Source organism: Pelobates fuscus, chromosome 9 (genome assembly GCF_036172605.1).
Source record: "Pelobates fuscus isolate aPelFus1 chromosome 9, aPelFus1.pri, whole genome shotgun sequence".
In the NCBI taxonomy this organism is placed as follows: Eukaryota; Metazoa; Chordata; class Amphibia; order Anura; family Pelobatidae; genus Pelobates; species Pelobates fuscus.
Window position 1 is genome coordinate 5,647,320 of NC_086325.1, and position 13,363 is coordinate 5,660,682.

General features: G+C 40.3%; 1 protein-coding gene across 2 annotated transcripts in view; it reads right to left on the reverse strand.

Annotated features, from left to right (window-relative positions):
- LOC134572215 (leucine-rich repeat and fibronectin type III domain-containing protein 1-like protein) overlaps nt 1–13,363 on the reverse strand; it is a 669,227-nt gene that overhangs the window by 79,206 nt on the left and 576,658 nt on the right. For both annotated transcript variants that reach the window (XM_063431031.1, XM_063431033.1), the window contains exon 4: nt 6,740–8,121. In XM_063431031.1, coding sequence (XP_063287101.1) covers nt 6,740–8,106 — 1,367 coding nt within the window. In that variant the 5' untranslated portion in view covers nt 8,107–8,121. The remainder of the gene's footprint in view (nt 1–6,739; nt 8,122–13,363) is intronic.

Consider the following 13,363-nt stretch of genomic DNA (forward strand, 5'->3'; position numbering starts at 1 on the left):
TAAAGAGGAATTTATTCATTTGATCTTTTGAAAAACCAATTAGATGGTTTGAAATAAACTCCAATTCTAATGCTGGTTTATGCAGCTCAATTAGCTGAATGGCGTGTAATGGGAAACAAACAACAGTTTTTTTTCGATTAGATTTTTTTTCTGGTAATAACAGAAGTGCAATAATAGGTGATAGAACTGCACCAATGTTGTATTGATTAATCTGAATAATCAGCAGTATAATTTATAGATCATTTAATGATTTTATGATGAGAACGTTGCAGCTCGTTTATAACAGAAACAATTTGCCGATGAACATCTCTTCCTCAGATCCACATTTGCTATTTTGATTGTGTTGGAACGTGTGGCAATTTACTTTGGCAAAAAAACAAGATGCCAGATACACAATGGTATAACCAACAATGAAACAAATAACCTACTGAAACAGGAGAAATTAAGATACAATTACATTCACCCATTGCAGACATATAGAGAGAGATTCAGTAAATATAAAATGCCCTGCATGATAACAATAATTCAAAAATACATAATATGTGGGTATGAAAATGAACCAAAACACACAGAATTAAGGGATCTGTGACTATTGCTAAATGAATAAAACTCAGTCACTCGAGGGAGGGGGATTATTACTAGACTATGCTGCATTCTCACAAGGTAATTAAGTGCTATTCCTTACCCACTTCATAAAACAGATGAATTCAAATCTTAATCTACTAAATGCAGATATGTCATTAGGTGACACTGTATCTATGTGGGACTGTCTTTTTAACATTTTAAGAATGTCCCTGTCATTAGGTCACTTTGTTCCTACATGGGACCGTCCCTTTAACCCATTAAACATGTCCCTGTCATTAGGTCACTTTGTTCCTACATGGGACTGTCCCTTTAACCCATTAAACATGTCACTGTCATTAGGTCACTTTGTTCCTACATGGGACTGTCCCTTTAACCCATTAAACATGTCGCTGTCATTAGGTCACTTTGCTCCTACATGGGACTGTCCCTTTAACCCATTAAACATGTCACTGTCATTAGGTCACTTTGCTCCTACATGGGACTGTCCCTTTAACCCATTAAACATGTCACTGTCATTAGGTCACTTTGCTCCTACACGGGACTGTCCCTTTAACCCATTAAACATGTCACTGTCATTAGGTCACTTTGCTCCTACATGGGACTGTCCCTTTAACCCATTAAACATGTCACTGTCATTAGGTCACTTTGTTCCTACATGGGACTGTCCCTTTAGCCCATTAAACATGTCACTGTCATTAGGTCACTTTGCTCCTACATGAGACTGTCCCTTTAACCCATTAAACATGTCACTGTCATTAGGTCACTTTGCTCCTACATGAGACTGTCCCTTTAACCCATTAAACATGTCACTGTCATTAGGTCACTTTGTTCCTACATGAGACTGTCCCTTTAACCCATTAAACATGTCGCTGTTATTAGGTCACTTTGCTCCTACATGGGAATGTCCCTTTAACCCATTAAACATATCACTGTCATTAGGTCACTTTGTTCCTACATGGGACTGTCCATTTAACCCATTAAACATGTCGCTGTCATTAGGACACTTTGCTCCTACATGAGACTGTCCCTTTAACCCATTAAACATGTCACTGTCATTAGGTCAAATTGCTCCTACATGGGACTGTCCCTTTAACCCATTAAACATGTCACTGTCATTAGATCACTGTGCTCCTACATTGGACTGTCCCTTTAACCCATTAAACATGTCACTGTCATTAGGTCACTTTGCTCCTACATGGGACTGTCCCTTTAACCCATTAAACATGTCACTGTCATTAGGTCACTTTGCTCCTACATGAAACTGTCCCTTTAACCCATTAAACATGTCACTGTCATTAGGTCACTTTGTTCCTACATGGGACTGTCCCTTTAACCCATTAAACATGTCGCTGTCATTAGGATACTTTGCTCCTACATGAGACTGTCCCTTTAACCCATTAAACATGTCACTGTCATTAGGTCAAATTGCTCCTAAATGGGACTGTCCCTTTAACCCATTAAACATGTCACTGTCATTAGGTTACTTTGCTCATACATGGGGCTGTCCATTTAACCCATTAAACATGTCACTGCCATTAGGTCACTTTGCTCCTACATGGGACTGTCCCTTTAACCCATTAAACATGTCGCTGTCATTAGATCACTGTGCTCCTACATTGGACTGTCCCTTTAACCCATTAAACATGTCACTGTCATTAGGTCACTTTGCTCCTACATGGGACTGTCCCTTTAACCCATTAAACATGTCACTGTCATTAGGTCACTTTGCTCCTACATGAGACTGTCCCTTTAACCCATTAAACATGTCACTGTCATTAGGTCACTTTGCTCCTACATGGGACTGTCTCTTTAACCCATTAAACATGTCGCTGTCATTAGATCACTGTGCTCCTACATTGGACTGTCCCTTTAACCCATTAAACATGTCACTGTCATTAGGTCACTTTGCTCCTACATGGGACTGTCCCTTTAAACCATTAAACATGTCACTGTCATTAGGTCACTTTGCTCCTACATGAGACTGTCCCTTTAACCCATTAAACATGTCACTGTCATTAGGTCACTTTGCTCATACATGGGACTGTCTCTTTAACCCATTAAACATGTCGCTGTCATTAGATCACTGTGCTCCTACATTGGACTGTCCCTTTAACCCATTAAACATGTCACTGTCATTAGGTCACTTTGCTCCTACATGGGACTGTCCCTTTAAACCATTAAACATGTCACTGTCATTAGGTCACTTTGCTCCTACATGAGACTGTCCCTTTAACCCATTAAACATGTCACTGTCATTAGGTTACTTTGCTCATACATGGGACTGTCCCTTTAACCCATTAAACATGTCACTGTCATTAGGTTACTTTGCTCATACATGGGGCTGTCCCTTTAACCCATTAAACATGTCACTGCCATTAGGTCACTTTGCTCCTACATGGGACTGTCCCTTTAACCCATTAAACATGTCACTGTCATTAGGTCACTTTGCTCCTACATGAGACTGTCCCTTTAACCCATTAAACATGTCACTGTCATTAGGTCACTTTGCTCCTACATGGGACTGTCTCTTTAAACCATTAAACATGTCACTGTCATTAGGTCACTTTGCTCCTACATGAGACTGTCCCTTTAACCCATTAAACATGTCACTGTCATTAGGTCACTTTGCTCCTACATGGGACTGTCCCTTTAACCCATTAAACATGTCACTGTCATTAGGTCACTTTGCTCCTACATGAGACTGTCCCTTTAACCCATTAAACATGTCACTGTCATTAGGTCACTTTGCTCCTACATGGGACTGTCCCTTTAACCCATTAAACATATCACTGTCATTAGGTCACTTTGTTCCTACATAGGACTGTCCCTTTAACCCATTAAACATGTCGCTGTCATTAGATCACTGTGCTCCTACATTGGACTGTCCCTTTAACCCATTAAACATGTCACTGTCATTAGGTCACTTTGCTCCTACATGGGACTGTCCCTTTAACCCATTAAACATGTCACTGTCATTAGGTCACTTTGCTCCTACATGAGACTGTCCCTTTAACCCATTAAACATGTCACTGTCATTAGGTCACTTTGCTCCTACATGGGACTGTCTCTTTAAACCATTAAACATGTCACTGTCATTAGGTCACTTTGCTCCTACATGAGACTGTCCCTTTAACCCATTAAACATGTCACTGTCATTAGGTCACTTTGCTCCTACATGGGACTGTCCCTTTAACCCATTAAACATGTCACTGTCATTAGGTCACTTTGCTCCTACATGAGACTGTCCCTTTAACCCATTAAACATGTCACTGTCATTAGGTCACTTTGCTCCTACATGGGACTGTCCCTTTAACCCATTAAACATATCACTGTCATTAGGTCAAATTGCTCCTACATGGGACTGTCCCTTTAACCCATTAAACATGTCACTGTCATTAGGTTACTTTGCTCATACATGGGGCTGTCCCTTTAACCCATTATACATGTCACTGCCATTAGGTCACTTTGCTCCTACATGAGACTGTCCCTTTAACCCATTAAACATGTCACTGTCATTAGGTCAAATTGCTCCTACATGGGACTGTCCATTTAACCCATTAAACATGTCACTGTCATTAGGTTACATTGCTCATACATGGGGCTGTCCCTTTAACCCATTATACATGTCACTGCCATTAGGTCACTTTGCTCCTACATGGGACTGTCCCTTTAACCCATTAAACATGTCACTGTCATTAGGTCACTTTGCTCCTACATGGGACTGTCTCTTTAACCCATTAAACATGTCGCTGTCATTAGATCACTGTGCTCCTACATTGGACTGTCCCTTTAACCCATTAAACATGTCACTGTCATTAGGTCACTTTGCTCCTACATGGGACTGTCCCTTTAACCCATTAAACATGTCACTGTCATTAGGTCACTTTGCTCCTACATGGGACTGTCCCTTTAACCCATTAAACATATCACTGTCATTAGGTCACTTTGCTCCTACATGGGACTGTCCCTTTAACCCATTAAACATATCACTGTCATTAGGTCACTTTGCTCCTACATGAGACTGTCCCTTTAACCCATTAAACATGTCACTGTCATTAGGTCAAATTGCTCCTACATGGGACTGTCCCTTTAACCCATTAAACATGTCACTGCCACACTGTCATTAGGTCACTTTGCTCCTACATGGGACTGTCCCTTTAACCCATTAAACATGTCGCTGTCATTAGGTCACTTTGTTCCTACATGGGACTGTCCCTTTAACCCATTAAACATGTCACTGTCATTAGGTCACTTTGCTCCTACATGGGACTGTCCCTTTAACCCATTAAACATGTCGCTGTCATTAGGTCACTTTGCTCCTAAATGGGACTGTCTCTTTAACCCATTAAACATGTCACTGTCATTAGGTCACTTTGCTCCTACATGGGACTGTCCCTTTAACCCATTAAACATGTCACTGTCATTAGGTCACTTTGTTCCTACATGGGACTGTCCCTTTAACCCATTAAACATGTCGCTGTCATTAAGTCACTTTGCTCCTACATGGGACTGTCTCTTTAACCCATTAAGCATGTCACTGTCATTAGGTCATTTTGCTCCTACATGGGACTGTCCCTTTAACCCATTAAACATGTCACTGTCATTAGGTCACTTTGTTCCTACATGGGACTGTCCCTTTAACCCATTTAACATGTCGCTGTCATTAGGTCACTTTGTTCCTACATGGGACTGTCCCTTTAACCCATTAAACATGTCGCTGTCATTAGGTCACTTTGTTCCTACATGGGACTGTCCCTTTAACCCATTAAACATGTCGCTGTCATTAGGTCACTTTGTTCCTACATGGGACTGTCCCTTTAACCCATTAAACATGTCGCTGTCATTAGGTCACTTTGCTCCTACATGGGACTGTCTCTTTAACCCATTAAACATGTCGCTGCCATTAGGTCACTTTGCTCCTACATGGGACTGTCCCTTTAACCCATTAAACATGTCGCTGTCATTAGGTCACTTTGTTCCTACATGGGACTGTCCCTTTAACCCATTAAACATGTCGCTGTCATTAAGTCACTTTGCTCCTACATGGGACTGTCTCTTTAACCCATTAAACATGTCACTGTCATTAGGTCATTTTGCTCCTACATGGGACTGTCCCTTTAACCCATTAAACATGTCGCTGTCATTAGGTCACTTTGCTCCTACATGGGACTGTCCCTTTAACCCATTAAACATGTCACTGTCATTAGGTCACTTTGCTCCTACATGGGACTGTCCCTTTAACCCATTAAACATGTCACTGTCATTAGGTCACTTTGTTCCTACATGGGACTGTCCCTTTAACCCATTAAACATGTCACTGTCATTAGGTCACTTTGTTCCTACATGGGACTGTCCCTTTAACCCATTAAACATGTCGCTGTCATTAGGTCACTTTGCTCCTACATGGGACTGTCTCTTTAACCCATTAAACATGTCGCTGCCATTAGGTCACTTTGCTCCTACATGGGACTGTCCCTTTAACCAATTAAACATGTTGCTGTCATTAGGTCACTTTGCACCTACATGGGACTATCCCTTTAACCCATTAAACATGTCACTGTCATTAGGTTACTTTGCTCCTACATGGGACTATCCCTTTAACCCATTAAACATGTCACTGTCATTAGGTCGCTGTGCTCCTACATGGGACTGTCCCTTTAACCCATTAAACATGTCACTGTCATTAGGTCACTGTGCTCCTACATGGGACTGTCCCTTTAACCCATTAAACATGTCGCTGTCATTAGGTCACTTTGCTCCTACATGGGACTGTCTCTTTAACCCATTAAACATGTCGCTGCCATTAGGTCACTTTGCTCCTACATGGGACTGTCCCTTTAACCCATTAAACATGTCGCTGTCATTAGGTCACTTTGCACCTACATGGGACTATCCCTTTAACCCATTAAACATGTCACTGTCATTAGGTTACTTTGCTCCTACATGGGACTATCCCTTTAACCCATTAAACATGTCACTGTCATTAGGTCGCTGTGCTCCTACATGGGACAGTCCCTTTAACCCATTACATGTGTCGTTGTTCAGTCACTTTATTTCTTGCATGGGACAAGCTCCATTATGCCCACAGTAAAACATATTCATTTAGTTAAACATTCGCAAAAGTATCAGAAACACAGACTGTTTGTTCAGCTACCTGTAAATGAGGATATCATCTGACGAGCTATTGTACTGAACTTGGTACATCCTTATCCTGGGGATGTGACTCTGGGGAAACCACTGGATGAGAGCCGAGGATGAGGTCAGCTCTGCAACCACAACCTTCTTATCGTGGAGAGTTTTAGTTTCATTAGACTTGGCTGGCGTCAGTATATCTGAGAGGCCTGACTCTGCTTCCTTATCACAGTTGGTGCTGTTGGCAAGATTAGGGAATGGGTTTACAATGAGTTCCACGGTAGCAGTAGATTCCCCTGCTGGATTGGATGCAATACAGGTAAAGTTCCCACGATCTGAGAACAGGGTTGTGAGAATATCCAGGGTTCCATTCTCATAGGACATAGTCCTTGTGCTGTTGGGAACAAGCTTTCCATCTGGTGAAATCCATCGCACATAGGGATCAGGATCACCAACAGCTTTGCATTTCAATGACACATTTTGGCCTTCCATGACTATCTGTTTAGGAGTTCGGTGGGTTATCATGGGAGATTCACAAACAAATTCTTCCTCTTTTATTGACCAGAAGTACTTGCCCATCAACTCTAAGGGTGAAGCACATGTTTCCAAGTCATCTTCTCTGGTCAGACGTCGAAGCCACATTAACTCACAGTTGCAATGAAGTGGATTTCCTCCAAAGCTGAGCACTAGGGAGGTTATTGGGGAGCCTTTAGATTTGGCATAAACAGGGATTCTGGAAAACAAAGGATCTGGTGGAATCTTTTTCAGTTTGTTGGAGGTCATATCCAGTCTAGCCAGTTTGTGTAAATTGGAGAATATCCCTTCAGGAACATAATCAATGAGGTTGTGATCTAACGCTACATTGTTAACACTGGAAAGTCTACCAATGGTCTCCCAAGGTATGTTCACTAAGTTGTTGTAGGATAAGTCCAAATCCTCAAGTGTGTCTATAAAATCCTCAAATGATCCCGGAGCAATGTAACTTAACTGGTTGTTATTCAAGATTAAATGTCGGAGGTTGAACAGACCCTTAAAATGTTCCTCATTGACAAAAGTTAGCCTGTTGCTATCCAACTGCAAGGCATGGAGGCCTTTCAAATCAAGGAAAGCATAAGGCATGACTTGACTAATGGTATTTCTAGTTAGAGTTAAGTGTATAAGTTCTGTCATGTTTGCAAAATCTTTCCTTCTAATTGTAGTTATGAAGTTGTCCATGAGTCTCAACTCTGCTGTCCTCCTGTCAATGGTAGGGGGCACAAACAGAAGGCCAGTCTTGGTACAAAGGATTGTGAAGGATGGAGACACATTTTGGCATGAACATCTCTTGGGGCACATCATGGCCTTGAGAGACGTGCTTATCATCAGCAGACAAATGGCCAACCTTTCCATGGTCAGGTGTAGAACCTGTAAATGAGACAGAATTGTTGGATTAAACTTCTGAAAGTGCACTGGCAAATATATTACCTATGATTAACACATGCTTAAAATCACATGCCTAATACCTCACTGTAATTATTAAATTATGCAAACCCAATTTGCACTGTCATATTGAGGACACGTTATGCAGAAAAGTACTTTGTTAACCATCATACTTTAATATTTGTCTATGTTCTTCTATGTTGAATTTATAATCCCAACCTTTAGTGAAAACATCAACAGTAAACATGATTCAGAGACGCTTTGATGTTTATTGAACGTATATCTTGGAAGATCTTTCACATTATGTATTTTATTAATTTTATGAATAATATCATGACTTGTGATGCATTGGGAGAACAAACATATTCTTTATTCATTTATTTCAGCTTTTGGTTCAAAGTTCTTTATTCATGGATCAAATAGTTAAAATATTTACTTTGCTGTAGTCAAGTATTCAGAGGAGCTTGTAATCCATTATCAATCGCTTAAAAATATCCTGGCTTAAATGGATGAGAAACTAGACCTTGCCTCTACTGTTCTCACCTACAGGGTCTTGGTTGTTGATTGGATTGTTTACATTTTTAATAAATATATTAATGAAAGAAATGTTAAATGATTTGATCATGCAATATCTGAGCTCTAGCACTAGATGGTAGTGTTGTACCACTGTGGTTGTAGAACGAACCCTCAAACATTTGGCTTCTGCTCCTACATGCCTGTTGAGATACTCCGTAGCCCTGGGCTCCCTGGTTAGAACTGGTAAAAGGTTGCATGCCAAGCTACACTGCAGTCTTCTGACTCCAGATTAGTGCTGGAGGATCTAGACATGCGGCAACTGACAGTAGACAGATTTTAATCATAGAAACGCGTATGCCGTATGTAAGATGTGAGGCCCACCTGATAATTCCCCCTCTTTACTCCTAATATTATACATTTCCAACAATTAACCATCCTCATAGCTTGTGCATTAACCAGCTCATCGGGAGCTATGTTTTGCATCTACTGCCATTGTTGCCATGAAGGATTTGTGTCTTTGTTTGAAATTCCCAACAATCAGAGACAAAGCATAAGCTCTCTTTATCCTTCCTGCTCAGTGTCTGCATTTAACTTGTTAGAGGAATAATTAAACATGTAGGCACACACAGATAGGCACTAAAGACATACATATACACACATACGCATACATACTGATAGACATACACACAGATATAAGCACACATACAGATATATACATTCTGATACACACACAAACACACACACACACACACACACACATATATACTGTTACCCATACACACACAGATACATACATTCTGATACACACACACACATACATAGATAGATACATACCTACACACACATACACAGACATACACAAGGATACCCATACACACAGATACATACATACTGATACCCATACACACAGATACATACATACTGATACCCATACACACAGATACATACATACTGATACCCATACACACAGATACATACATACTGATACCCATACACACAGATACATACATACTGATACCCATACACACAGATACATACATACTGATACCCATACACACAGATACATACATACTGATACCCATACACACAGATACATACATTCTGATCCACATACACACAGATACATACATACTGATACCCATACACACAGATACATACATACTGATACCCATACACACAGATACATACATTCTGATCCACATATACACTGTCCCTCCCAAATGCTCCACCCCAGGAACCCATATTTAATTGCAAAATTGCTCTGACTAAAACAGACAGACCTTCCAATAATTTTGGAGAAATATACACTCCATCCATAACAATGCCTTGCACTCTGTCACAATACATAGATAAACATACACACAGATACATACATACTGATACACATACACACAGATATAGCATACATACTGATACACATACACACAAATATAGCATACATACTGATACAAAAACAGATACATACATACTGATACACATACACACAGATATAGCATACATACTGATACCCATACACACAAATTTAGCATACATACTGATACACAAACAGATACATACATACTGATACACATACACAGAGATACATACATATGGATACATATGCACACAAATACATACATACTGATACACACAAATACATAAATTCTGATACATACACATAGGTATATACATTCTGAGACACATACATACAGATACATGCATTCTGATACATACACACAGATATATACACACTGATACACTCACACACAGATGCATACATACTGATACATACACACAGATACCTAAATTCTGATACATACACATAGGTATATACATTCTGATACACTTACACACAGATACATACATACTGATACACATACACACATATACATGCATTCTAATACAGACACATATAGACACATACACACTAATACACACGTACAGACATACATATTAATGCACAAACATACTGATAGATACACATGCACACATAAAGATAGACACACATACTAATACACACTGATACACACACAAACTAAGAATCAACATAACTAATATGTTTATACATCTTTGGACTGATAGACAAGTTCTCCATTATGGTTACTCACCTGCTAATACACACTGGCACAGAGAGAGACACACATCTTGAAATACAACCGTAAACATCCATCTGTAATTAGTGGCGTTTTTCAAATTGCCTTAATTTTCTGTGTTTAGCTATATCTCTGTTGGTGATGTTTTACATGTATACACACAGTGTGTCCAGGAGATACATGTACAGTTGTGAACACTGAAAATGATAGACACATACACACAATACACACACATACACACAATGCATTTGTTCCGACACTGTATTCAAGTACACTTGGTATTAAAGGGGACACAGGTCATTGCATGGTTAAAAATGTGAATTAATCAGACGAAGATTTAGCACTAACCTCAGTCCCAAAATCAGATATGGGATCCACGCAAAGAACCAAGAATGTGTATGTGAGCTCAGCGATTGCAAGCAATTTGTCTGACCAAAGTGGATAGGCAAAACATACTTGAAAATATGAATAAAACCCCCTTTTTAACTATAGGATCCACAATGTTTTTCAGAATTGCTGCATACACGTGTCCGGACTGACATGACCCGGCGTGATTCGTAACAGACAGGAAGGATTACTAGAGACGTTTGCAGAAATATCATTAGTTTGAATCGATTCGCCCAAATCGGTTTTGTTTTGAACAATTTTGGTTTGTCCATGTGGCCTTTTCGGTTAGGACAAATTTTGTTCCTGTGATCGTTTTGCGAAAAACTATTTGGACAAGCCAAAAGGGCGTGAATAAATACTGCCAAATATACACACAATACAAATATTAATTATATATAAACTCACATAACAGAAAATGAACAGCATTGCTGCATCACTGGTGACGCCATATTCAGCTCTATCAATGACGACAATGTTAATGCAACACACTTTAACCAAGATACTTATATAGACATCGGCATCCTGCTTCGCTATAAAGCGCGGGTCTCCACAACGTCAGTCAAGCGCCATTTTTTCTGAACATTTTGGTATAGGAACATGATGCCAACCAATAGGGAACTTTCTAGCGCTTTTTAAACTGTCCTCTCCATCACTGTGACGCCCTGTGGTGGCCTTTGTGCCGGATAGTGTATCTCTGTTTAATTCCATAGAGGAGATTTCAGCTAAAACCTGTGTAGCCGCACTTCACATACTGATACACTTTGTCTATTACATACTAACATGAACAGGCAGACAGTCAGAAACACACACACTGGTACCTACAGAGAAATCCACCTCGATGTGTAATGTCCACACAAACTCTCACACTCAGCATACTGATACACATTGTCTATTACATACTAACATGAACAGGCAGACAGTCAGAAACACACACACTGGTACCTACAGAGAAATCCACCTCAATGTGTAATGTCCACACAAACTCTCACACTCAGCATACTGATACACATTGTCTATTACATACTAACATGAACAGGCAGACAGTCAGAAACACACACACTGGTACCTACAGAGAAACACACCTCGATGTGTAATGTCCACACAAACTCTCACACTCAGCATACTGATACACATTGTCTATTACATACTAACATGAACAGGCAGACAGTCAGAAACACACACACTGGTACCTACAGAGAAACACACCTCAATGTGTAATGTCCACACAAACTCTCACACTCAGCATACTGATACACATTGTCTATTACATACTAACATGAACAGGCAGACAGTCAGAAACACACACACTGGTACCTACAGAGAAACACACCTCAATGTGTAATGTCCACACAAGCTCTCACACTCAGCATACTGATACACATTGTCTATTACATACTAACATGAACAGGCAGACAGTCAGAAACACACACACTGGTACCTACAGAGAAACACACCTCGATGTGTAATGTCCACACAAACTCTCACACTCAGCATACTGATACACATTGTCTATTACATACTAACATGAACAGGCAGACAGTCAGAAACACACACACTGGTACCTACAGAGAAACACACCTCAATGTGTAATGTCCACACAAACTCTCACACTCAGCATACTGATACACATTGTCTATTACATACTAACATGAACAGGCAGACAGTCAGAAACACACACACTGGTACCTACAGAGAAACACACCTCAATGTGTAATGTCCACACAAGCTCTCACACTCAGCATACTGATACACATTGTCTATTACATACTAACATGAACAGGCAGACAGTCAGAAACACACACACTGGTACCTACAGAGAAACACACCTCGATGTGTAATGTCCACACAAACTCTCACACTCAGTAACACTGTACAAAGCACAAAGCATTGGTTTGTCAGATAAATGAATGGAAAGATAACCACGGAGCATTGATCCATTGTCAGGATCGGGACAGGGATCCAACACGCAGAGTACAAAGAGTGGAAAGGTACGTATACCGGGCCTTAGAATGGCCGGACTAACGTACCGAGAGTAATAAAGAATAGTCAGAGACAAGCCGAGGTCGAGGGAACGAGAAGACAGATAAGCGAGAGACAAGCCGGGTCAAGGGATAACAGAGAAGCAGGGAAGTACAACGAGCCGAGTCAAAACCAATAGAGCAAACTAGAATACCAGAGCACTGAGTGACTAGACAAGCTAGAACCACGACAGGGCAATGAGCTGAAGTGAGAAGTAAGCTTAAATACCCTGG